This window comes from Nycticebus coucang, chromosome 14, assembly GCF_027406575.1.
Source record: "Nycticebus coucang isolate mNycCou1 chromosome 14, mNycCou1.pri, whole genome shotgun sequence".
NCBI classification, from domain to species: domain Eukaryota; kingdom Metazoa; phylum Chordata; class Mammalia; order Primates; family Lorisidae; genus Nycticebus; species Nycticebus coucang.
Window position 1 is genome coordinate 54,013,252 of NC_069793.1, and position 24,989 is coordinate 54,038,240.

The 24,989-nt window shown below is 44.8% G+C and overlaps 1 protein-coding gene across 2 annotated transcripts in view; it reads left to right on the top strand.

The window, feature by feature from the left end:
• The window catches only part of IRAG1 (inositol 1,4,5-triphosphate receptor associated 1), a 141,567-nt gene that overhangs the window by 109,026 nt on the left and 7,552 nt on the right, over positions 1–24,989 (top strand). For both annotated transcript variants that reach the window (XM_053561930.1, XM_053561928.1), the window contains 8 exons: positions 800–940; positions 1,727–1,858; positions 3,681–3,822; positions 11,230–11,279; positions 12,126–12,233; positions 14,087–14,151; positions 22,637–22,756; positions 23,988–24,122. In XM_053561930.1, coding sequence (XP_053417905.1) covers positions 800–940; positions 1,727–1,858; positions 3,681–3,822; positions 11,230–11,279; positions 12,126–12,233; positions 14,087–14,151; positions 22,637–22,756; positions 23,988–24,122 — 893 coding nt within the window. The remainder of the gene's footprint in view (positions 1–799; positions 941–1,726; positions 1,859–3,680; positions 3,823–11,229; positions 11,280–12,125; positions 12,234–14,086; positions 14,152–22,636; positions 22,757–23,987; positions 24,123–24,989) is intronic.

Below are 24,989 nucleotides of genomic sequence, written 5' to 3' on the forward strand. Positions count from 1 at the left end.
GAGATGTCTGCCCTCCCTGGGGCATTTTACAGGAACTTCAGAAACTCAAGCAGAGTCGGTGACCACAGTGTGTAAATCTGCTACAATCTGACTCAGGTAGGGCAATGAAGGCTGTAACATTGAAGACCATTGTTTCCTTCCTGTGGGAGGTCCACCTGTCTATTTCTCCAGTAATCTCCTATTCCAGGAATTCCATGTCTGATCAATAAATTAAAAATTCATTCATGCAGGCTGCATTTTTGGCTTGAATTATTTATTCCAGAAAGCTTATCCTAACAGAATTGTACCTAGCCTTATTTAATCTCCTTAAAGCTGCTACTGATGTAGGCTTCAGAATGCTCAGGCTAGATGCTGGTTGAAATTTGCTTTATGTCAACAATGCTTAATCTCAAATGGGGTTTCTTTAAATACAATGTTTTTATGCAAAATCTCCAAAGCCCTTAAAGTAATAAATCCAAATTGCTTACACGATCAGCTGTACTGGACTGAGTTTACCTAAACCCAAATACAGGATGTTATTTTCTTAAAGTTCAGGGGGGAGTAAAGTGTTATTCTCTTAATATTTTTTGGTAAAATACATCTGGTCTTTCTGGTCCTGGGAAGGACCTAGCGTGGACCTCAGGTTACTGCTTTACCATCATTTGTGTGGCTTAGTGTGAAGTAAGAGCTTCACTTGCAGAGGGCTTTGGTGCCTGGCCCCAGGGGCTGTTGCAAAATACTTCTGCAAGAAGTGCACCTGCAGCCTTGTTCCCTGCAATAACTCCTCCTAGCACCTCTCCCACACTCTTGTTCCCAACAGAACGTGTTTGTACAACTATCCTTGGCCTTTAGAAATGACAGCTACACCCTGGAGTCTAGAATTAACCAGGCTGAACGGGAACGCAACCTGACAGAGGAGAACACGGAGAAAGAACTGGAAAACTTCAAAGCTTCCATTACGGTAATTATGGAGCCTAACGGGAAGAATCCTTGGAGGACCAACTGTCTCCAAGGGCCACGTTGGGTGTCCTCCTTCTCTGTCAGGCACCAAGTAGGGTTTCCTGAAGTTAAAAATTGAGCCAAAACTGAAAAGTGTTCCTCAGCTGGGAGGAATTGAGGCAGAGATCCTGAAGACCTGGTTACCGCAGGCTGTGGGCGAGCCCCCTGAGCCCTTGGGAGCACCTCAGGAAGGGACTGGGTGGCCTGGATGTCACTTCTTTCAGGTCAGCCAGGTGTACAGTGTTCACATTGGGCTTCTCCAATCCCCAGCAGAAGCTGTGGTCTGGGCCCTGCAGAGGCCACTTCTCTTGACCAGGATGGAGCCCAGGGGTTCTCTCATGAGAGCCAGGTCCTTGGCATGTGTCTTAACTGGGGCTGCTGTAACAAAGCACCATAGACTGAGTGACTTAAACAACACAGATTTATTTCTCACTGTTCTGGAAGTCCAAGACCAAGGTGCCAGCATGATTGGGTTCTGGTGAGGGCCCTCTTCAGGCTGCAGGCTGCTATCTTTCCATTATATCTTGACGTGGTGGGTGAAGAGCAAGAGAATTTGCTGGGTCTCTTTTATAAAGGCACTAATCCCATTCATGAGGGCTCCAGCCTTGTGACCTGATCACCTCCTAAAGGCCCCACTTTCCTATCACATTGGGAGTTAGTATTCCAGTACATGATTTTGGGGAGACACAAACATTCAGTCTGTCACATGATTTGATGACCCCGGATGATGCTCCTTCTCACTCCCCAGTCCTCAGCTTCACTTTGGCATCACTGTGAGCACCGGGAGACCTACCAGAAGCTGCTGGAGGACATTGCTGTCCTTCACCGCCTGGCTGCCCGCCTTTCCAGCCGTGCTGAGATAGTGGGGGCCGTCCGCCAGGTGAGCCCCACCGGCCCCCAGCCTTGCCAACTGGCTCTGCTCTCCTGAGTTAAATAGAGCAATAACTTTAGCAGCCACAACTGCATGCACCACTTAGTGACAGCTTCCTCTGGGCCAGCATCCTATGTACATGACTGTGGCAGTATTCAGAGAACTATGAGTAGACCACTACACCCTCAAGGTGCTTCCTGGGAAAAAGCTTCTGTGACAATACGTGTTTGGGGACCACTGTGTACTACTTTTCTTGGAGATTTTTAATGTACATTGGCATAGCCAAGGCTTCGAGAAGTCCTGGGCTGAAGAATACTATTTAACTTTACCTAAGTATTTTCCAAATGTGTTTGGCTGAAGAATCCCTCCTATTTACCCCCAAAATATCTAGTCAACTCCCATAGAAATAGTATTTGGCAGAACGTACTTTACTAAAAACGACTCTGTTTCATTTAATCCACGCAGCAACCCTATAAAGTAAATAGCCTTTTCCCCAGATGAAGACTCAGAGTCTTGGAAAAGAAATGGCACTGTGAGCGGCAGAGCTGGCGTGCAGGCCCAGGCTTGGTGCCTCCTGGGCCACTTTGAAGTCCTCAAGCTCACAGAGCACTGCCCTAGTCCGGCAGGATGTGATGAGATCACACTGCCTGGGTTCTAACCCCAGCTCCACCCTGCATTTGCTGTGTGACCTTGGGCCGGGTACCGAGCTCTGTACGCTTCAGCTGCTTCAACCATAACTTAAGGATGATCATGGTGTCTGCAGTGCAGGGCTGCAGGCATTGTTATCACTGTGCTGTTACCATGGATGCTCTGCGCTGGCTGCGGGGGAGGATGTTCCTGGGGCACAGCACTGAGAAGTTCCTGTGAAATGAAAGCCCAGCCGCTGAGCTGTCCCACCCTGTGCCCTTGAGGGGAAGGGCACCTGACTCAGCAGTGTCACCCAGGAAGTCACTCCAGCTGGGAGCGGAGAGTGGCAGATCTCAGCCCCACACGGCTGTAGGGACTTTTTCCAGGGAAATCACTTATCAGGCTCTTCTGTGGCCAGGCAGAGCCTGAGCTAGGCCCTCTGAGGGCCACAAGTCGGGTACAAGCAAAGCCGTTCTCATTGTAGACAGCTTTCCCAAACGTGCGTCTCAGCCCAGGCGCTGCTCACTCCGTCTTCACCCTTACCAAAATGGCTCCCTTGCCCAGGCCTCTGGTCTCAGCTTCCTCTCTGGCTCCCTTGGACTTGTTCAGGCTCTTGTCTTTCCTTTCTGCTCTCCCTACTGCCAGTCTCACTCCCTTCAATCCCATCTCTTCTTATATCCTGACTATGTTACTCCCTTACTTTAAGACATTCAGTGGCTCCCGTTTCCCTCTTGATAAGCTCATATCCCCTTGTCTAGCATTTGAGGTTCTGCACAGACCAGTCCTATCTCACTTTTTCTTCTATGAATAAATCGATCTGATTGCTGATTTCTATATAAGTAGGGTGATCTGAACAGTCTGGGTTTGCCAGACATCCCTGATTTGCATCTGTTATTCCAGAATAATGCAATAGCATCTCTTTCACTCTCCAGAGGATGCCAGTCTGAAATCCTCACCCCATAGAAGCCCTGTGCTTTTCTGCCGCTGGATTCCTCCTGAAGCTGCCTGGCCTGAATGCCCTTTGTCTCTCCTGTCCACGCATGGATGCTGCCCACATCCTGCGTCTATTTCATTTCATCTCCACGAAGCCTGTGTGACACATCCTCCCCTCACCTCCTCAGCACTGTGGCTTGTTTCCTCATTTTTCCTGAACACAGGTGGCTGAGCCAAGCACCTAGTGTACTCAGGCTCTCCTTCCCTGCAGGAAAAGCGCATGTCAAAAGCCACAGAGGTGATGATGCAGTACGTGGAGAACCTGAAGAGGACATATGAGAAGGACCACGCGGAGCTCATGGAGTTTAAAAAGCTTGCAAATCAGAATTCAAGCCGCACCTGTGGCCCCTCTGGTAAGGACCTAGGTTTGCACCCCATCTTGGCCCTGCAATATGGACCCAAAGAGCTCTTGGCTAGGGTCAGTGCTAGCAGGGCAGCCCCACAACTTGTTTCCAGTTACTCAAGGTTCCCTATCCATGTCCAGTGCAGCAGCTGCTCCTGCAGGCCTGGCCCTCAAGAACTAGAAAACATGGCTCGGCACCTGTAGCTCAGCAGCTAGGGCACCGGCCACATAGACTAGGGATGGCAGGTTCGAACCCAGCCTGGGCTTGCCAAACAACAATGACAACTATAACAAAAAAATAGCCAGGCACTGTGGTGGGCGCCTGTTGTCCCAGCTACTAGGGAAGCTAACACAAGAGAATCGCTTAAGCCCAAGATTTGAGATTGCTGTGAGCTGTGATGTCATGGCACTCTACTGAGGGCTACATGGTGATACTCTGTCTCAACAACAACAACAACAACAAAAACCCTAGAAAACATAAGCAACCCCAAAGTGACCTCCTAACTCACGACGCAATGAACTAGAGTGACTAAGCATAGACAGAAAGCTCACAGACTGCAAGGGCTCACTCTACTTTGTAAGAGTGACCCCGCACCCTGTAAGTCTTGGTGGATTAGGGCCCCCTTTTAGGGAGCACATGCTTTAGCCCAAATTTCTGGAAAGCAATAGGGATCCAACCAAGGATTTATTTTATTTATTTATTTTTTGAAACAGAGTCTCACTTTGTCACCCTTGGTAGAGTGCCATGGTGTCAAAGATCACAGCAACCTCAAACTCTTGGGCTTAAGCAATTCTCTTGCCTTAGTCTCCCAAGTAGCTGGAATTACAGGCACCTGCCACACCATGCGGCTTTGTTGATATAAGCCAAGGTCTCACTCTGGCTGTGGCTCAGGCATTCCTCCTTCCTTGGTCTCCGAGTGCTAGGATTACAGGCGTTGAGCCACCACTTGGCCCCAACCAAGGATTTAAATCAAGAAACTAACATAATCACATTTGTAGTTTAAGGAGGTTCCTGCTAATCATGTGTGGCAATTACATTACTGGGTAAGTAGAGAGAGGAAACCCCATGAATCTGGGCAGGGGGTTGCAGTGGGAGTCTGGTTGAAGGAGATATTATTGAGATAGACTCTCACGTAGGACAAATGTCTTAAAGAAATACACCTTTTTGTATGTCCTATGCAAATTGCTGTAGGAGCTCAGAGGAGGGACCACCTGATTCTGCTGGAGGGGGTTGAGGAAGGCTTCACAGAGGATGGTCTCAATGTTTTAAAGTAAAAATAGGAGTTTTCTATCCAAGAGGGGGACATGTATCCTGGGTAGAGGAAACAGCAGAGACAAAGGTGTGGAGGTTGGGGCTGAGAAGAAAATGAAACCAATAGTTTGCAGTTGCAGTGTCAGAATGTGGCAGTGACAGGCTGAAGGTGAGATTTGTGAGTCACATTGCAACCCTCCAGGCAATGAGGAGTCGTTAGAAAGTTTACTATGCATGACACCATCAGATTTTATTTTTAGATTCCTCTGACTTCAGTGGATGATGTATTAGAGGTGCACAAACGTCAAAGTAAAGGGAGATGAGTTAGGAGGGTCTTGCTCAGTGCAGGAGGGAGATGATGGTACCTTGGATCACATCTCTCCTTGGAAACTGCTAGGGTTTGGCCTCTGGCTGATGAGGGTGGCTAGGAGAAAACAGACATTTTAGCAACAGGAATCCAAACATCCGTGTTACCAAGAGCAGGAGGAGAGAATGTATAACAGATGGGAACTCTTTATAAACAGGAGGTTTCACAAGTTCCCTGGGGAATATCAGCGACACTTCCCAGAGTCCAAAGGCAGTGTACACGTGCTCCAGACTGTCTGCCTTGGGTCTCTGCAGCAAGGATCCCAACCCACACAGGCATCTGGCCCTCTGACAAGCCGCTCTCCGTCAGTGTTGGAAGTTGGAGACGTTGCCGCCAAGAAATCCTAATGCACGGACTCTCATATTATTTCCCTCCAAAGTTCCAGGTTTCCTTCGAACCACTTTACCCAAAATTTATGGTATGATCAGTTACCCATGAGTCTCATTCATTCATTCTGCAGACATTTATTGAGTACCTTTGGTGTATGCCATATGGTACTGGAATACACATGAAGGTAAAGGACATGTTAAGACACAAAGGAGCTCTCAATTTGGGGGGTGGTTGGAGCAGAGTAGCCAATGCTATGAGAGAAGAAAGCAGGCTTTCAAGGGGAGCAGAGTCCGAACTGTGAGCTGATCTTGAACCCGTGAGCTCAGGCATTCTACTCTCCTCGACCTCCCAGAGTGCTAGGATTTCAGGCGCTGAGCCACCACCTGACCCCAACCAAGGATTTAAATCAAGAAACTGACATAATCGTATTTGTAGTTTAAGAAAGTTCCTGCTAATCATGGTGTGGCAATTACATTACCGTGTTCATTCTGGAGGTTGAGAAAATACGATAGGAGAGGTCTTTGAAGCTGAGTCCTGAATAATGAATAAATGTTTTTTGGATATTTGTTTCCATTCCACCTCAGGCTGGGCTGGTGCAGAGGGATCAGCACCTACCCATGCGGGACTTCTCTAATGAGTGAGATACTCTATGACGGATCCTCTAATAGTGTTGGTATCTGAAGCCTTTACATGACTTCTTGAAATCTTTGTCTATGAGGAATATGTCTATAGACATATGGAAATCTAGGCCTGAGACTTTGAAGATTATAGTGAAATAAAATATCCCTGATTTCAAAATTGGTAATCCACGTTAAATCCATTATTTTCTGAATATGAAACATACCATTGTCCACATTTTAGATTATTTCCTTAAGATATGTTTCTAGACATATAAATACTAGTTTAGGGGAAAGAAATACTTATCAGGCTCTAAAATTATTTTCAAATACCTCATTGATGTGTTCATTTAACAGGTTATAATAATGTCCAGCTCATTGTGCCATCGACACCATTCTTTTTTTTTTTTTTTTTTTTTTGTAGAGACAGTTTCACTTTATGGCCCTCGGTAGAGTGCCGTGGCGTCACACAGCTCACAGCAACCTCCAACTCCTGGGCTTAGGCGATTCTCCTGCCTCAGCCTTCCGAGTAGCTGGGACTACAGGCGCCCGCCACAACACCCGGCTATTTTTTTGTTGCAGTTTGGCCGGGGCTGGGTTTGAACCCGCCACCCTCGGTATATGGGGCCAGCACCCTACTCACTGAGCCACAGGCACTGCCCATCGACACCATTCTTGTTCATTCTTTTAAAAAATACATATGCCTTTGGTGTTATATTTCATGGTTTTAATTCATATATCTTGGCCTTTCAAAGTGTTCATTAAAAATTTGTTATTTCCACTTTTGCAAAATTTCTAATTATGACCTTTAAAGGTTCACTTGTAAGATTGATATGTGTATTTTATTTATATATAAAGAATGTTTTCTGGTTCTGGTATTTGGGATGACTAGAAAATTTGAAAATACTTTGACCACAAATACTCAGGAGTTTCTGCTGGGTAAAAAAAAAAAAAAAGCAAACATAAGTCTGAAAGAATAGCTGAGTTTACAAGAAAAGAAATTGAAATACCCAGATACAAGAAAAGAAAAGAGAACTGAAACCAAGCTGACCCTGCAGCTTCATTGGGGACAAGTGTTTGCCTCAGTTCTCTGGGGGCTAATCTTCTGCACTCACATGTGATCTCAGACAAGGCCTTCAACACCCGTGGCAGAGAATTGACACTGAGATTCCCACAAAAAGTTAAGACTTTCAGAGAATTGTACCTTTGGATAGAATTTGGGCAAGGAAAAAAATAGTCACCAGCCAGCAGAGAAGCAAACAAGTAAGTTTGTCTGTTTCACCCTGGGCTCTAATAGGAAAAAAACGTCTTCCTTCCTCATAGGAAAAGTACATGCCTAAAGTGACAGTAATAATGATGCAATTTGCGGAAAATCTGAAAAGAACAGTAACATAGCATCTCAAGAAACACTGTCAGAAACATATACTCTGAGGGAGACACACCCTGCACCCAGGACATGCGGGACTTCTCTAATCAAGCCTCTCTGAAGATGAGTTCGCAAGATATAAAATCATAAAATATATAAGAAAACAATTCTGCGTGAACAAAAATCATCAGATACAAGAGGATTATATCCTAAAACTTCAGAAAATAGAATCTAATAATTTTTTTAAAGCTGTAGAGACAAAAAAGGATGGCTTAAAAACATGAGAGTGAAAGAATACAATTATCAACAAAAGAATAAAATGAAACTCCTTGAAGTAAGGAATACAGTGATAGAAATTAAGAACTTAGGCTTTGTGCCTGTAGCTCAAGCAGCTAAGACCCCAGCCACATACACCAGAACTGGTGGGTTCAAATTCAGCCTGGGCCTGCCAAATAACAATGATAACTACAACCAAAAAAAAAAAAAAAATAGCCAGGCATTGTGGTGGGCACCTGTAATCCCAGCTGCTTGGGAGGCTGAGGCAAGAGGATCACGTAAGCCCAGGAGTTGGAGGTTGCTGTGAGCTGTGATGCCATAGCACTCGATCCAAGGCAAAAAAAAAAAGAAGAAGAAGAAAGAAAAGAAATTAAGAACTTAGTAGTTGGGCGGCGCCTGTGGCTCAGTTTGTAAGGCACCGGCCCCATATACTGAGGGTGGCGGGTTCAAACCCGGCCCCGGCTGAACTGCAACCAAAAAATAGCTGGGCGTTGTGGCGGGCACCTGTAGTCCCAGCTACTCGGGAGGCTGAGGCAAGAGAATCACTTAAGCCCAGGAGTTGGAGGTTGCTGTGAGCTGTGTGATGCCACGGCACTTTACCGAGGGCCATAAAGTGAGACTCTGTCTCTACAAAAAAAAAAAAAAAGAAGAACTTAGTAGTTAAGGTGTGGTAGTTACTATGGTTGAAGCTATTCCTCAGTATTCCAGAACTCCTTCTGGTCACATAGCCTCATCCTTTTGACATCACAGGGCGAGGCTATGAGACTTGCTTTGGTGAGTGAAATGTGAATAGGACATGGGTTACAAGTGAGTTGAGGCCTTTAAGAACTTATGTACAATTTGTCCTATTTCTTCCTCCTAATATGACAACTACCACTGCTTCAAAATACTACATGTTCCATTAACCTGGGTCCTAAGTGAGGAAATGCAGAGCAGAGCCTACTGCCAACTCAGAAGTAAATGGAAGCCCTGACTTCATCAGAGAAGCAATTTGTCCATGTAATGAAAACCACCTATACCCCTCAAATAAAAGGAAGTAAATGGACATGTAAATAGAAGCAAGAAATCTTCGTTGCTATAAGCCACCATATTTTGGGGTTATTATTGTAGCATAGATTATCCTGATGGACACAACATTTAAACCATATTAGGCACGGTTGAAAAAGTTAACTGGAAAATTTGAGGAAGTTACCCAAAATGTAGTTCAGAAGGATAATTTGATTAAAATACAAAAAAAGCATTATGAGATAGGGGATATAGAGTATAGAATGAGAAATTCCCAAATATGTTTGGGTATTAGATAGTCCTTGAGGTTGAGGAGAGAAAATGTACAAAAAAAGAATGGCTGAGGATTTTTCAGAACGCAAGAAATTCCTGAATCATTGGATGTAGGACAGTGGTTCTCAACCTGTAGGTCGTGACCCACAGGACCTGTATTAAAGGGTCGGGGCATTAGGAAGGTTGAGAACCACTGATTTAGAAAGTATAGTGAATTCTAAGTAGGAGGAAGAAAAACACACCCTGAGAAATAGCCGAATAGCGAAGACAAAATGAAGATCTTAAAAGTAACCAGAGAGAGAAAAGTAACCAGAGAGAGATTATTTGCAAAAGAATGACAATTCTCAATAATAGTACCAGAAGACAACTGAGTTACCTCTTCAAAGAGCTGGGAGAAAATAACTGGCAATCCAGAGATAATACAAATTGCTAAACCATCATGCAAGATTGAGGATTGGGTAAAGACACTCGGAGGCAACAACTGAGAAAGTTTAGCTCCCAGAGGCCCTTGCTGAAAAAAAGTCTTCCTAAGGCTGTACCTATGAAATTGAGCTCCAAAGAAAGAAGTAGGATGCAAGAAGAAATGGTGCTCAAAGACATTTGTAAAAATGTGGGTAAATCTAAATAATCATTCTCTATAGAAAACAGCAATCATAATGAACAGTTTATGAATACAAAAAAACAAGGTAATTAAGATGGGAGTTATGGTTTTATTTTGGAAAAGAATAGAGATCTTGATTAAATTTAAAGTCAGTATGTAAAGGAGACACATTAAAAATTAGAAATTAAGGCTTGGCGCTCGTAACACAGTGGTTAAAGCATCAGCCACATATACCTACACCGAGGCTGGTGGGTTCGAACCCAGCCCAGGCCTGCTAAAAACAATGACAACTGTAACAAAAAATAGGGGGTGTTGTGGCAGGCGCCTGTAATCCCAGCTACTTGGGAGGCTGAGGCAAGAGAACTGCTTAGGCCCAAGAGTTTGAGGTTGCTGTGAGCTGTGACGCCACAGCACTCTACCGAGGGCGACATAATGAAATTCTGTCTCAAAAAAAAAAAAAAATTAGAATACATAATTCTCTAACCAATGTGTGAGGTGGGAGAAGGATTAGAAAAAAAAATCATTGAGTTAAGTCAAGTGAGTAGAAAATATAAGATGGTGGAAATAAATATAAGTATATTAGAAATCACTTATTTCATAAATAACTGGTTAATAGAGAACCTCAGATTAGATTATGAGGAAAAGGACAGCTATGTGCTTTTCAAGAGACACATGAGAAATATACAGATATGAAGGAGAGACAGATATCACAGGCTAGACAATATTTGTCAAACTGAACTGAGCTTACAAATATATTCCTCTGTAGGTACTCTGATGTTTCCTGCTGGCAACATTATCCAGGTGTGATGCTAAACATTACAGGAATTAAATCATTTAGTGCTTGTAGTAAGGACGATAAATTCCTGGGTTGTTTTCTTCCCTCATTCTGAATCATTTTGTAGGTGACGTACTGAGCCTACTTCTGTCAGTAAGTGTTCTTTCTTTACCAGCCCCACGCCTTCCTTGCTCATAGTTTCTCTGACTCTACATCTTTGAGCATAAAATGACCTAATCAGCTTTGGTATTGCTATGAATTTTTATATACTACCCAGGGCATTACCCAGAGATTGTGTAGTGATGTCAGGTGAAGATCAGAGGTCTAAGACTATAGTGCCCAGTAGAGTTAGAATAAAGGCTTTGTCCAAGAGAGCCTCCACTCTGCACATGACTGCCTCAGAAGGTGAAGTGCCAATCTCAGTGTTCCTGTCACCCAGCCTGTGGGCCAATTCTGGCCCATAGATATCTTGGCTTAGTTTCTGTCTGCCTATGTCCTGCCAGAGCCTAGTCTGAAATGTAACTGAGTTCTTTTCTCTGTTCCCTCCTCCTGCAGAAGACGGGGTCCCTCGCACGGCACGGTCCATGTCCCTCACATTGGGAAAGGTATGAACGCTCATACCTGGGAAGGAATCCCAGGGCTCCTAGAAGAGTCTGACAGAATTTTCCATGGTCATCCAAGCAATTCTTCATTCTTGGATACATGCGTGCCCAGACTGCCTCAGCGGGGGGTTCCCTTCAGTGTCTCACACTCAGCCTCTAACAACTTAACCTTTCTTGTGCAGTTTCCCCGGCTATACATTTCTTAAACAAATGTGAAATGATCTTAAGCTATAGGCAGGTTTTTGGTTTTGTTTTGTTTTTGAGACAGTCTCACTCTGTGCCCTGGGTAGAGTGCTGTGGTGTCCCTGGAGCTCACAGCAACATGAAACCCTTGGGCTCAAGTTATCCTCTCGCCTCAGCCTCCTGAGTAGCTGGGACTACAGGTGCTCACTACAATACCCAGATAGTTTTTCTATTTTTAGTAGAGATGATGTTTTGCTCTTGCTCAAGCTGATTTCAAACTCCTGAGATCAAGCAATCCACCTGCCTCAGCTTCCCAGAGTGCTAGGATTACAGGCATGAGCTGCCAGGCCCAGCCTACGGGCAATTTTTATACACTAAGGTGTTACCCAGAGACTGGAGGGTAGAGGGGGGGAGCTGTCATTTCCATCCTGTATCTCCAAGATCTCTTAATCTAAAATAGGAACATTTTGAAAGGTCATTCACCATCAATAAAAAATTTGGGTTGACTTTGGCCATTCCCAGTACCATCGCTATCACAAGACCAAAATATTCAATGAATGTCATTACAGTATTAGAAATTAGAAGGCTTTTTCTAAGCCCTTCTGAACTGTGGCTATTGCTACCACCAAGACAGTGGGCCTGGTCACTTTTCTTCATATTCCACAGAATATGCCCCGCCGGAGGGTCAGCGTTGCTGTGGTTCCCAAGTTTAATGCCCTGAACCTGCCTGGCCAAACTCCTGGCTCATCACCCATCCCCTCCTTACCCGCCTTGGTGAGTATGGTGATGCCTGCCTCCCAGCACTGTTCTACCTCCCCTCACACTCACTACTACAGGGTGACCAAATGGCAGCACGGCCAACAAGGAGAGGCCATTCCCAGCACAAAAACTGATAGTCTCAGAAAGCTCTATACAGACCAAATCACATGGTATTCTGCTGCCTTGAGAAGTCTCAGCGCCCTCTGCATGGCCTTGCCAGCTCAGAGAGTATTCCTTAAAAATAACTTTTCATGCTTAAGCCACAATTCTCCAACATGGTTATAATTGTTTTTCCACTCTGTGGCAAGTTTAAGTAGCTAAAGTTTGTAAAGTACAATAAGCAGTTAGAACTAAGCTTTGAACCCCCTGAATAATCCATTATTATCCTGCCTTGGTTCACTGTGGCATTGTTTATAACAATGAAAAACTGGAAACAACCCCATGTCCACTAATATAAGATTGGTTAAACAAATTGTGGATATCACTGTGAAGGGTTTCTACAGAATAGAATTATCCATAATTTATTATGAATAAAAAACCATTTAAAATGGCAAAACTGATATATAAGCAATTCTGTTCAGTAAAAGTGTTTCTGTGGCTAGGCATAGAAAATTCTGGAAGAAAATATGTGAAACTATGTATAAGGATTATCTCTGATTAACGGTAAAGGAAATAATGGTTGTTTTCTTCCTGATGCTTTCTTTGTATTTCTGTAGTAAGAATGTATTAGTAATAACCAGAGGAAAAAATACATTAAAATTTTTTTTATTAAACAAAGACAGTTCCTATATAACAAAATCTTTTCTGCATTCCAGGCCTTTGTGCATCTGGGTAATTCTATCTAAAACTTTTCCAATTCTGTCTCCAATGGGTTTCTCTATTCCCTGTGTATGACCCGCACTACTCTGTAAAGAAACAATTTGATTGCATAAGCAATTGGTCAGGTGGATTCAAGCTCTATTTGTTGTGTTAATAGGTAGCACTGACCTCTTCCTGCTTCAAGCATTTCAATCATCTATAAAATCAACCTAAATTTTCAAATTAGCCACTAAAACAAAGCAACCTGGAAAAAAAAATTTGTTTTAAGGAGGTTGGAGAGGGCTGGTTAGTATGTTTTAACAGACGTATTTCCCACACTTCATCTAAATGCATAAGCGTTTCTAAATATGCATTCCTTTAGAGTAGGGGCCACACATTAAAATCATGCAGGGTACTTTTACGACATTCTATGCCATGGCCCTACCCCAAGATTGTGGAGTGGGGATCCGAACTTCTTAAAAACCTCCCTCAGGCAACGGTAAGGTGCAGCCAGAATTGAGAACCATTGCTTAAACCAAAACTATTGCCATGAAACAATGTGGAAACCCTGGAGAATTTATTCTAAAGAAATTTCTGGTGGCTTGAGCTTTCACTAATGACAGGAAACTTCTGAGAATTATTCTTGGAGCTGCAGCTCTAGGGATGATGATGGGCTCCTGTGAATCTATCCCCCAAAACTCAGTACTACATATGGTAGGAGGCCCACAGATGTCAGTTGGAGTCGGTAAATGGGACAGAGATAAACTGATGGCTCCCCTCCAGAATGGAGCCTCAAAATGTAAACTCTTCTCTTAGCTCATGGGAACTTAGAAGAAGAGAAGGAAAAGAAGGAGGTTGCTCACCCCCCAGAGGGCAAGAACACTGGGGAAAGGAGGACAGGAAGGGCCCTACGGAAAAGGCCAGGCCTTTGGGAAGATTGGAAGACAAGGGGGATGGGGAGGAGGGCAAGAGGAGGAACAGCAGCCCCTCCTCAAATCACCCAAGACCTAGGGCTCTGGCTTCTTCCTCCTGTGACTCATCCTCAGTTCTCTGTCTTGTTTTCCATTCAGTCGGAATCACCCAATGGAAAAGGCAACCTACCTGTTACGTCAGCACTGCCTGCACTTTTGGAAAAGTAAGTTTGTCAGTTTTCCTGTTAACTTCGGTGATCTCTAAGGAAAGTGTCCCCCATTCACCTTTCCTCCTCCCATCTTCAGCCCCCAAATGCAACAGAAAGTAAATTAAGTCCTAGGGAAAATGAATGGGACTCTGAGACCCACGAATACTTCAGATTCAGTTTGTAAAATTCTTGGACCAGGAATACTATGGCTGAGGCCACATGTACCCAATCTAGAAGAGTCCAGAGGCAACAGAGGTGTCTCTGTTGGTTGGGTTATACATAAGAAAGCCCCAGCTCAAGGGGACTTAAATAGTAAATCTAGAGGTAAGGCTGCTGTGAGGGTGGCACAGGAGGTCTCCCGCTCACCCTCTCTATGATCTCTCTGCCTCTGGCCACTTGGTATGTTGATTTCATCATCAGGCTTGTGGCACATGGCTGCTAGCTCCAGGCATCCTCTCAAGACAAGAAGAGGTCTAGAGGAAGAAAGGGACTATTTCTTCCCATATTTCTCAGGAATAAACCCAGAGGCCTTTCACCAGTTTTCCCTCTTATCTCATTGGCAAATCGGAAACATATTCCCTTTCTAACAGGCTTTGGGAATGAGATTGTCATTGTGGGCTTAAACTATCCTAAAGTTGAGGAGAGGTTCAGCTTTTTAGGAAGCAAAATGATTCCGTGAAGATGAGGAAATTTCTTGAATAAAATCATGTTGCTGTTAGGAAATAGGCAGGAAGGTGAGTATTGGCAGTGAGCAGCATCTGCTCTGCCCAACTTTTCTAGGCATCCATGCAATTTGCAGATCTTTTCATCCTGAGCAAGGCAGGCCGTTTCTGTGCACTCAAGGAGTTTATAACTTACTTTTCAAATTCTTTCATTTGCTTGCTGGAAGACATCTGGATCACAGCTGCCACCTCTCAGAACTTTCCATTTGTGTTTGTCCTCACTTGGTAGGACATATACCTTATTCCTCCTCCTTTGCCTTGAGATGGCGTTAACCCTTCATTGTTCATTGTTAGAAAAGTTTTGCTGGACCTGGCAGGGAATGTGTATGCTGGGTCTTTTTTAAGTACATCCAAGATCTCAAGCTGCCCACCTCAACACTCAGTCTGTTTTCCTCACCTCTCATTATGCATCCACCAATTTATCACTTAGCTGTCTGTCCATGTTAGTCTTATTTGCCCAGCATTTTCTCCCTTTGCCACCTCACTCCCCTAAGCTTACAGATCCTCCATATTAGGGTGGGGCACTTGCACTGGCTTGCTCCCTTCTTCCCCTTCCTCTCCCCCTTCTCTCTCTCCCCCTTCTCTCTCTCCCCCTTCTCTCTCTCTCCCTTCTCTCTCTCTCCCTTCTCTCTCTCCCTTCTCTCTCCCTCCCTTCTCTCCCTGCCCCATAACTACAGTTAAATGATAAAGCAGTGACTAATTAACAACCAGTGGGAGCAACCAAGTTTGCAGAATCTTACCAGGTCCTTAGAGTCACAGTCCCTAGCCCATGATCTTTGAATCTCTCCAGAAATGGTCACTGGGTGCTCTGAGAAACTCACCTCCTAAAATTCTCCCTGTGAACCCTCCCTTTGAGTGCACCAATCCCCACTTCAGAGGACCCCTAACAAGACCCCATTCCCTGCAGAGCCAGTCACAGCAGAGGATCTATGTTCCCACTCTGCCCAACAAACTGCAATCATGACAGATCAGGGTCTAAGCTCTGTAGCACTAGTGCCAAGCCAGCTGAGAGCTTCAGTCTAGACAGTGGGGTTATCAAGGACATGAGCTAGTCTTGGTGGAAGAAACCGAGGCACAAAATTGGGGACAGCAGGCATCAACCCCAAATCTGGAATGTCAACAAGTAAGGATCAGTGGTGGCATCATCTTTCCATGGGTTTAGAACCTAGTGATAGAGGGAGAGGGAGGATCAAGGCAAGTCAGGAGGTCCCCAGGATGGTGTCAGCAGCTCCCCTGTAGGGCTGTCCAGAAAGCCAGCCACTGCCATGCTGTGGTTGATGCTGTTGGGAAAACACCGTATGAGAATGGCAGCAAAGAGGGGAGGGAGTAACTGGAGGAGAAAGGATTCAGATCAAACCACAGCCTCTCCCTCTGATTTCTAAAAAATGCTAAGCTAAGTAATTTCTGTCTGAAATCACAAAATCAGAGACATTGTGTGGATTCCCCAAATAATAACAATGAGACAGTTTAGGAGAGAAGATGAATTCACGTCTTCTGTTCCATGCAGTCAATTCTAGCTGCCCTATCCATGTTACTAAAGAGAAATAATGCGTTATACTTTTTTTCTTCTTCTTCTCTTTTTTTTTTTTTTTTGTAGAGATGATGTCTGGCTATTGCTCAGGCTGGTCTCAAACTCCTGACCTCAAGCAATCCTCCCGCTTTCGCCTCCTAAAATGCTAGGATTACAGGCATGAGTCATGGAGCCTGGTCATAATGTATTATAATTTAATATACGCTGCTTTCTAGATTGTTCTATTCAGTTTCTATTTCTATCAGTTAGAATGATTTCACATTTCTTAAACACACAGTGACTAAGCCGAACAACATTGGCTAAGCACAGGATGAGAAGATCAAATAGCCTTTGGGTAGTTCACAAACAAATACTTATGAGCTGACTGTACTGCCCAATGTGATTTGAGAGAATTCAGGGCCTGGCTCTTGCAGGTAATTTGATAATGAACTAATTTTCACTCAACAAAGGTCTAGGAACCTGTAGATTTAAAGAAACATATCAATGGAGAGTGACACTTAGTCTTAAAGATTAAAATGGGACAAAGTTCTAGTGCAGTTCCACAAATAAGAAGCACTATACAATTGCAGTCTTTTATTCCTTTGACAATTAGTAACCAAGGGCCAAGCATATAGAAGGAGCTCAAGGAAGTCATTACTGGGAAAGACAGATAGGAAATAGCCTATCATAATACAACATGGTGGGTGATATCTTTTTCTTTTTTATCGTTTTCTTTTTCTTTTTTTTTTTTTTTTGAGACAGAGTCTCACTCTGTCACCCTAGGTTGAGTGCTATGGCATCACAGTTCACAGCTACCTCCAACTCCTGTGCTCAAGCAATCCTTTTGCTTTAGTCTTCCGAGTAGCTGGGACTACAGGCAACTGCCACAATGCTCAGCTAGTTTTTCTAAGTAAAGACGGGGGTCTCACTCTTGCTCAGGCTGGTCTCAAACTCCTAAGCTCAAGGAATTTTCCTGCCTTGGCTTCCCAAAGAGCTAAGATTACAGGCCTGAGCCACAGTGCCCAACATTTTTTTTTTCCCTAATCAGGCCCAGGTGAGGTTCGAACTTGCTGCCCCTGGTATGGGGGGGTGGGGGGGCAGCTCACTAACTGATGTCTAGCTTAGGGACATACAAGTTGCTAAGGAAACAACACACAAGAAAATGAGAACTTAATCCAGTTTTGGTATAAGGTTATAGGGCAGGGGGAAGAGGAGGCTAAAAAATTGTTTCTGTTAGGAATCTACTTTTAAAGTGAACCCTAAAAGTTATATAATTAACAGGCAAACAGGAGGTTAGCAACATTCTAGGCTCTTAGGCAACAAAGCCAGGAGTATGCAAGGAATGGGGTGGTGACGGCAATGATGAGCATGGTGATTATTATTTACTGCACACTCACTTTATGGCAACTGCTTTCCTAACTGCATTAAGAATCTCATGTAATCCTCACAATAATCCCATGAGGTAGGCCTATTACGAATATCCCTGTTTTACAGATAAGGAAATGAAAACTCAGAGACATTGTCACTTGCCTGAAGTTACACAGCTAGTAGACAGCAGAGCTTATGCTCTTAACTTTTAAATAGACCCTTCAACTGGAAAAACAGAAAGAAGCTCCGTGTGGCTGTGAAGAGGAGGATGGATTTAAGAGCTATTTTCTAAAGAGGCTGGTGGAGTGATGTGGGAGACAGGGTGTGGGTGGAACCATTCACTGAGGGGGTCACGGCAGAGCCAGGATGTGGATGGTGCACAGGGTTAGTTTCACAGAGAAATTTTAACTCTAATTTCTAAAATAACCACTTTTCTGCACTTTTGAAGCAGCCAGGAAAAATTGCTTAAATATTTTATATGATATTACATTTGTACAGGAAGCAACTCCCCTTTGCTGGCAGTATTCTGGAGTGAATTATCCTCCAGTAAACTTCTAGCAGACCCCAGACATTTGCACAACAGGGAGTAAGGGAGGTTTTCTAGCTTGGGTTCCCCGGGCTGGGTTTGGCAGAGAGAGCACTAGCAGTGGGGGTGACTTAGAAACATGGCTGAGCCCAAGAACGTAAGATATGGCCACTGGAAAGGATGGTGGTCACTTTCAAATTTATCTGCCATGTGGGAAAAACAGAATCTAATACACCTTGACCAAACTGCCCTGCACATTCCTGAAAGCTGAGCAGAAGGACAAATATTTTTGACCTGATGAATGTGTGACAACAATGAGGCTCTTCTTAGTGAATTATCCCAGAAAGAAAGCACATAGATCAGGCTAGGGACAGATGCCAAGATGTGTGCTTGTTTGGCCTAGAAATCCCTGGGGTGGCGCAGGCTGTGCTTGGCTCCTGTGTACAGCCACGAATAGAGATTCCTTTAGCCCAACCCAAACACTGGGTTCTCAGGAAGAGCCATTTACAGGGAGGACCTGCCCATTTTACAAGATTCACAGGCAGGGGCTAGGAGGGCCGTAGTGAAATCGATGCAACTCAGCAAATAATTAATGCAGCTACTCTGTGCCAGGAACCACTGTGACCCCCACACAGGCTCTCCCCCATGATAACAGTCACATGTGGAGGGATGGGCAGTATCTGAAACATAGCAACACCTCTCCCTGATCCACACAGTAGTGGAGGTGCAGTGGGAGAATGGAGGAGAAAGATCAATTTCAACCGGAGTGCATGGGAGGAGGGAGAACATCAGCAGAGGCTTCACAGAGGAGAAAGTATTTGAACTGAGTCTTAAAGATGCCCAGGGAGAGGCTTCCAGAAAGCTGGAGAAGATATTTAGTGGGAACTATAAGCTCAGTCTGGGAGTCAGAAGAGAACAATAAGCATTTTCCTATGGTGTATCTCCCACTTCCCAGCTTCCCCTAGCCATATTAAACAAAAGCCTTCCCAGACTTCTCACTCTAAACAAGCAGCTTCAAAAAGAACGGAAGCTTTGCAAGCCATGGTCCAGCCTGAGGGAGGGAATGGCTTCGCTTAGCAGGTGCTTTGGAAGCCCCCACACCACTCAGAGCTCCAGAAAAGACTTCTATTGAAAGATAACATTCAGAGAGACCTCAAAGTGCATCTTGCCATGAAATTAAAAGACCAAAATGAGAGTCCCAGCATCAATAACGTGAGTTTAGAGAAGTCATTTAATCAACCTGAGCTTGGGTTTCTTATCTGCCAAGTGGGATCATATCCCAGATGGGTGGCAGGGGGCATACTCAAAGGTACGGGTGGGTGTCAGACTGCAGAGGGTCGAATTTGAGCTCACCACACCCTGGTTATATTTAACCTTTCTAGGTTTCCTCACAAATCAAACTGAGAACAATAATACCTTAAGTCTTAAGCTCTGGTAGCTCCTCTTACCATTGGGAAGATCAAGTGAGATGTATGTGAAGGCCTCAGAGGGGATCTGAAATGGACAGAAGATTCTAGGACATGAAATTCCTGGCCCTCCTAGGGAAAAGTTTGAGTCTCTAGACAGCAGTGACCCAAGGACAGTGGAAGTTTCATTAATGGTCACTTGGTCAGCAAAACTCCGAGGTGCATGAGTGTGTTACAGCACACCGTAGCACACCTGAGAAATTTACTAAAGCAATTTTATAAAGACTTTAAGTTTTACCATACTTTAAATCAGTTCACATCTGAAGTTCCTCTGACTCTGAAATGTCACAGTAATATATAAAACAAATTTTTCCTTAAGGATTTAAAAAATTGCCTGGTAATTTATCAGCTTGGATATTTTATAAATCAGGTTTGGAGGAAGCTGAGATTGCTCTCAAAATTTACTAGTCTATTTATTTCTTCTTTAATTTCTTCTTTAATCCAACCCACCACGGCCAGGTTTATATTATTATACTATCTCTACCCTACAGCCGAGGAATCTGAAATTCAGGAAGGTTAAGTGGTTTGTATCTGTTAAAATTGGCATTTGAATCCAAGTTTGCCTCTTACCAAGTTCTCTTCCTCGGTACTACACTGTCCTTGTATATGTTTAACATATGAAGGCACCTCTAAGGTTGACAGCTGTGGGTAAATTAAAAGTCTGATACCAATAGTTTTATTTCTAATATAGAATAAAAAAATCACTTTCCCTGTCCTTGGCTGTAGCTGTGTTTTCTCCTCTGGCTTCAGTCATTTGGATAAATAGGAAACTGCACATTAGGCCAGTGCATATTCTAAAGTCACATGGAAGGGAGCAAGTAATGTCATCTGCAAGAGGAGAAATATTTTGAATAGCTGGTATTTTTAGAGTGTTATCTTTCTTGTTCACAACGGGTTTTGGTTTACAGCCTGATGAAATATAAATTTTTCAAGGTCTGAGGGAAACTAAGAGATGGGACACTGATGCCAAGAATGAGGAGAAGATACCAGGCTCACTCAGACACCCGGCTGAGAGGTCGGGGAGGTGGCAGCTATGATCTCTCAGAGTCCTGGCTGGAAAGCTCTGCTCACAGTTTTGCCTCGTTTGGGGGTTCCTCCATGACAACATGACTCCTGTTGGGATGTCTAGGTGGCCTGCAGGCTTCCTGGGGAAGGCACAGCCATCGAGACACTTCCTTTACACTGGCGATCCCTCAGATGAGCTCCCAGCACTGCCCAGCCATCCTACTATAATTTTTTTTTTTTTTTTTTTGGCCGGGGCTGGGTTTGAACCCGCCACCTCCGGCATATGGGACCGGCGCCCTACTCCTTGAGCCACAGGCGCCGCCCTATAATTTTCTAGTATATTTATTTTCCTGTCTTCCTCCATGACTTCCCTCACACCTTCCTCAGCCCCTCGACCTTTCACTCTCAGCAGATGACCTCGCCTTCCACTTTACAGAGAAATTTAAACTATCATTCAGATAGGACCCCTCTCATCTTCCTTCACCAGACACCCAGCCTGCTGTTTTCATCCTCCTCTCCCCCTGGTTAATGCAAGGAGGGGTTTCTCCACCTGTTGCCTGTCCCTGCTCCTCTTTTCAGAGACTGCTCCTTTGGTCATGCCTTCCTCCCCTCCCCTCTGCCGGACCGTCCTCTCTCAGCCCACTTCCTCACTGTGCACTCCTCCAGTGGCTCCCCTACACCTCTTCCTAGTCCGGTGTCTGCATCCTCCCCTTCTTTACCAGAAATGTTCCCACCTGGCTTTGGATCCCCCATCCATCAGGGCTCCCCCTGACCTCCATATTATCCAGTCTAGGAGTTGGTTTATACCCATCTGTCTTAGGCTCTCAGAAGTGTGTGACACAGTTACGCTGTCCCTGACACACTCTCCTTTCCTGGTTTCCCTCCACCCTCTCTGGCTGCTACTTCTCAGCTGCCTCCGTAGGCCCCTTTCCACCTGAGCCAGGTATGGAGATACTTGTGTTTTGGTCCGGGGTCATCGTCTTTCCTCATTTATCTCATTAGGCAATCTTACCCATTCCCCTGGATTTTAATAGCATCTATATTATGATGACACCAAATTAGTATCTCCAGTCTGGAGCCCTTCTCGGACTCACTTTGGTATATCCAACTTTCTGCTCAATATCTCCACTTGGATAGCTCACAGCCATCAGAAGTCTATTCTTATCCTTAGTTAAACCCTGCCACTGCCTCTAGCAGTTCCCCAAATATCCCAGCACCTTCCACGTCTCAGAGTCTCTATACAACCTCTATTCTCTACCTGGGATGTTCTTCCCTTTGCTATTGAGATGCTGACTCCTCATCTTTCAGGTCTGAGCTTCAATTTCAGCACCTCAGAGAGACCTTTTCTGACCATTCACTCTAAACACACTCTCTCCTTTTTATTTTCTGTTACTGGTTGGAATTTCTTTCATAAAAGTTACAATGCGAAGTTAATTATGCATTTTTCTTTCCTTTTGAGGGCTTTCTCTTCTCCTAAGGTTTATGTTAGCAAAAACCACTTCTTCATTTTCTAACATGCCCCTGGCACATTCCAGTGTGCCGTGACTTAGTTGTACTCAGTAGAGATTTGAAAGAGTGAGCTCATCAGACTGAGATGGACTCCAGGACCAGAATGACCCTGTGTGTGCCCACTCACAGCAACTCCTGGAAGGAGGAGAAAGGTGGATTTGGGAGCGTGAGAAGGGAAGCTGGCATGGTATTTGGAAGTTTAGGAAGGATTCGTGGACTAGGGCCTTTATAAAATCTTCGCTCAGGGTAGAAGGATTTTTTAAAAAATCTGAAAGTGACTGAAAGAATCTGAGTTCCCTTACTTCTAATCAAGAATCAGGCCAAAAACATGGTTTTGTTTTCAGACACTCAACCTTTGCCTGAAACAATGCCCTGTACTTCCTCTTCTCCCTAGTGGAAAGACCAGTGGAGACCCAGATGGTGAAGCCCCTGCTCCTGGGCCAACCCTGAGCTGCCTAGAAGAGGTCAGTCAGGAGACCAAGGCCAGAATGGAGGAAGAAGCCTTCAACAAGGGGTGAGTTAGAACTCGGCCACGCTGAGGGCACCTGGCAGGTCACAGAACATACCTCCCCATGGGCCTTTCCTGTCTCTGAGAGGCCTCAGGGAAGCAACCAGTGGCCCCATGACCTCCTTGCTTCAAGGAGGAACTGCAGAGGAAAGAGCAAGACTGTTCCACAGGAAGGACAGAGGAAGCAGGGTCAGAGGGTGTGGTTAGACAATAACTAAACCGCCTTCTTTTTAGGCAGAAAGTCATCAGAAAAGGTCTGGAAATTGGGGTCTCCTCAGTGGGTTCCTCTTGGTGGAGCCTAAGGCTTCCTGACATGTGCTCAGCATGGTCAAGCTGCTGCCAGCACTGCCTAGAAGCAGCTGCGACTCTGCTTCCCCAAACTGCTCTAGTCACCCTTCCTACTATAAACTGAGTCCCTCTCTCTTGCCAACTGTCTCCTTCTCTATTTGAGCTTCAATAGCACAGACAGCTACTTGTCAGCCACTGGGAAGACAGAATCCTGAGCAGGGCCCAAGCGTTAAGGCAGAGAGTCACCTCTGACCAGGCACTGTACTCAAGAGTTTCTCCTGTCCCCAGCACTCATGAGGAAGATGCAGCTTCTCTGTGGCAGTCACAAGCAGCAATGGCTTTGCCCACCCAAACTGCTGGTGTCACACACTCAGCTGCAGGACAAGTGAGTCAGAGTATGTTCAGGGTAATAATGATCCTGGGAGAAGGAAACAGAAGGACTCCTCTTGGAAAGCCTGTCTCTTCATCTACAACTGTGCATGGCAGGGGGTTCCTCCACTGGCTCTGTAAGCATTTACTGAGTATCTCTTTAGCTCAAGCTGTGTGCCTGACAATTCCAAAAAATGTTTCAGTGCCCTGTGAGATGGGTGTCATCTGCTTGTTTTACAAGCTGAAGCTCCAAGGTTACATGGAGAGCACAGGCAATCTTGTTTTATCCCTACAGAATGTTTTATGGGATGAGAACCCAGTCAGGAGACCCTGTACCCACATTTTCCCTGTCAGGTTTGTCACTTTGTCACATAAACAGGAAGGATGACTGGGGACTGAGGGGAAATTGTACTGACATGAGGTGCCTTGGGATTCAGTGGCACTTCCCAGCTTTTTCCTGTTGTGTGGACACAGGAAGTACGCAGTTATCAGAAGTGCTGGATCCTCTCCCCTAGGAACTCAGGAAAGGATCCTCTGCCTCTGGCCTTTTTGCAATCAATTGTTCCTTTTTGCCCTCTAGATATCAGGAAGGTCTAAAGAAAACCAAAGAACTTCAAGACCTGAAGGAGGAGGAGGAGGAACAGAAGAGTGAGAGTCCCGAGGAACCTGAAGAGGTCGAAGAAACTGAGGAAGAGGAAAAGGACCAGAGAAGCAGGTGGGAGGCTTGTGTTTGGAGCCCTTGCTGAAATGAGTTATAATTCACTTAATTATCTAATTGCCCTGGAAATACTGTTCCAGGGCAAAAGTGGGTGTGGGGCCCAAGTGAGTAGCCAACAGAAACCCAGGGCTCACTCATGTTGGGGAGTAGTTAGAGAAAATCCCAAAGAGTTAAAATAGTTAACAATGGGACATTTGCAAGAGCTGAGGGGTCAGAAGTGGTCATGGAAGGTGCAGGCAGCAATTAAGAGCTATCAGGGGCTGAGACAGAGTGAAGGACCCTGAGTAGAATCCCTTCCAGCCCAGCCATCTCCATGGAAGGGCCAAGTTCAAGGGAACTGGCCTGAAGCCCTCAAGGCAGTTCTTTTATAAGAACAAGGGAAGAGAAAAATGCATGGTAAGGGTGAGGAACTCAGCTCAGTGGTAAAGGTGAGTCTCCAAAAAGTCCATGCTGGCCAATCAAACTTGGTAATCAAGACAGTGTCTTCATTTTAGGTTGAAATACAAAATACTTTGGTATTTCTTTTAAAATACTTAAAATTTCAAGTGGTACCTAAATTGGTGGAGGGGGAGCTATAACATGTAGATAAAGAGACTACAGATCCTGCATCCTGTCCCACTGTGGTTCCTACCCGGCCTTTAGGATGCAGAGTAATAGAAATAACCTCATCTTGTTCCAGGGATCCATGCATTGAAGTATTATGGGGATAAAGACTCAACCTCACAGCCCTGAATTAGCCCACAGAAATAAAAGCTAAGGGACAGAATAAACTAGTGCCCATAGAAGGGTACGTCTGCCCTATAGATGTAATGGCCACCTCAATTTCATGGATTCAGCCCTGTTATCTCTATTAGGTCATTCAAA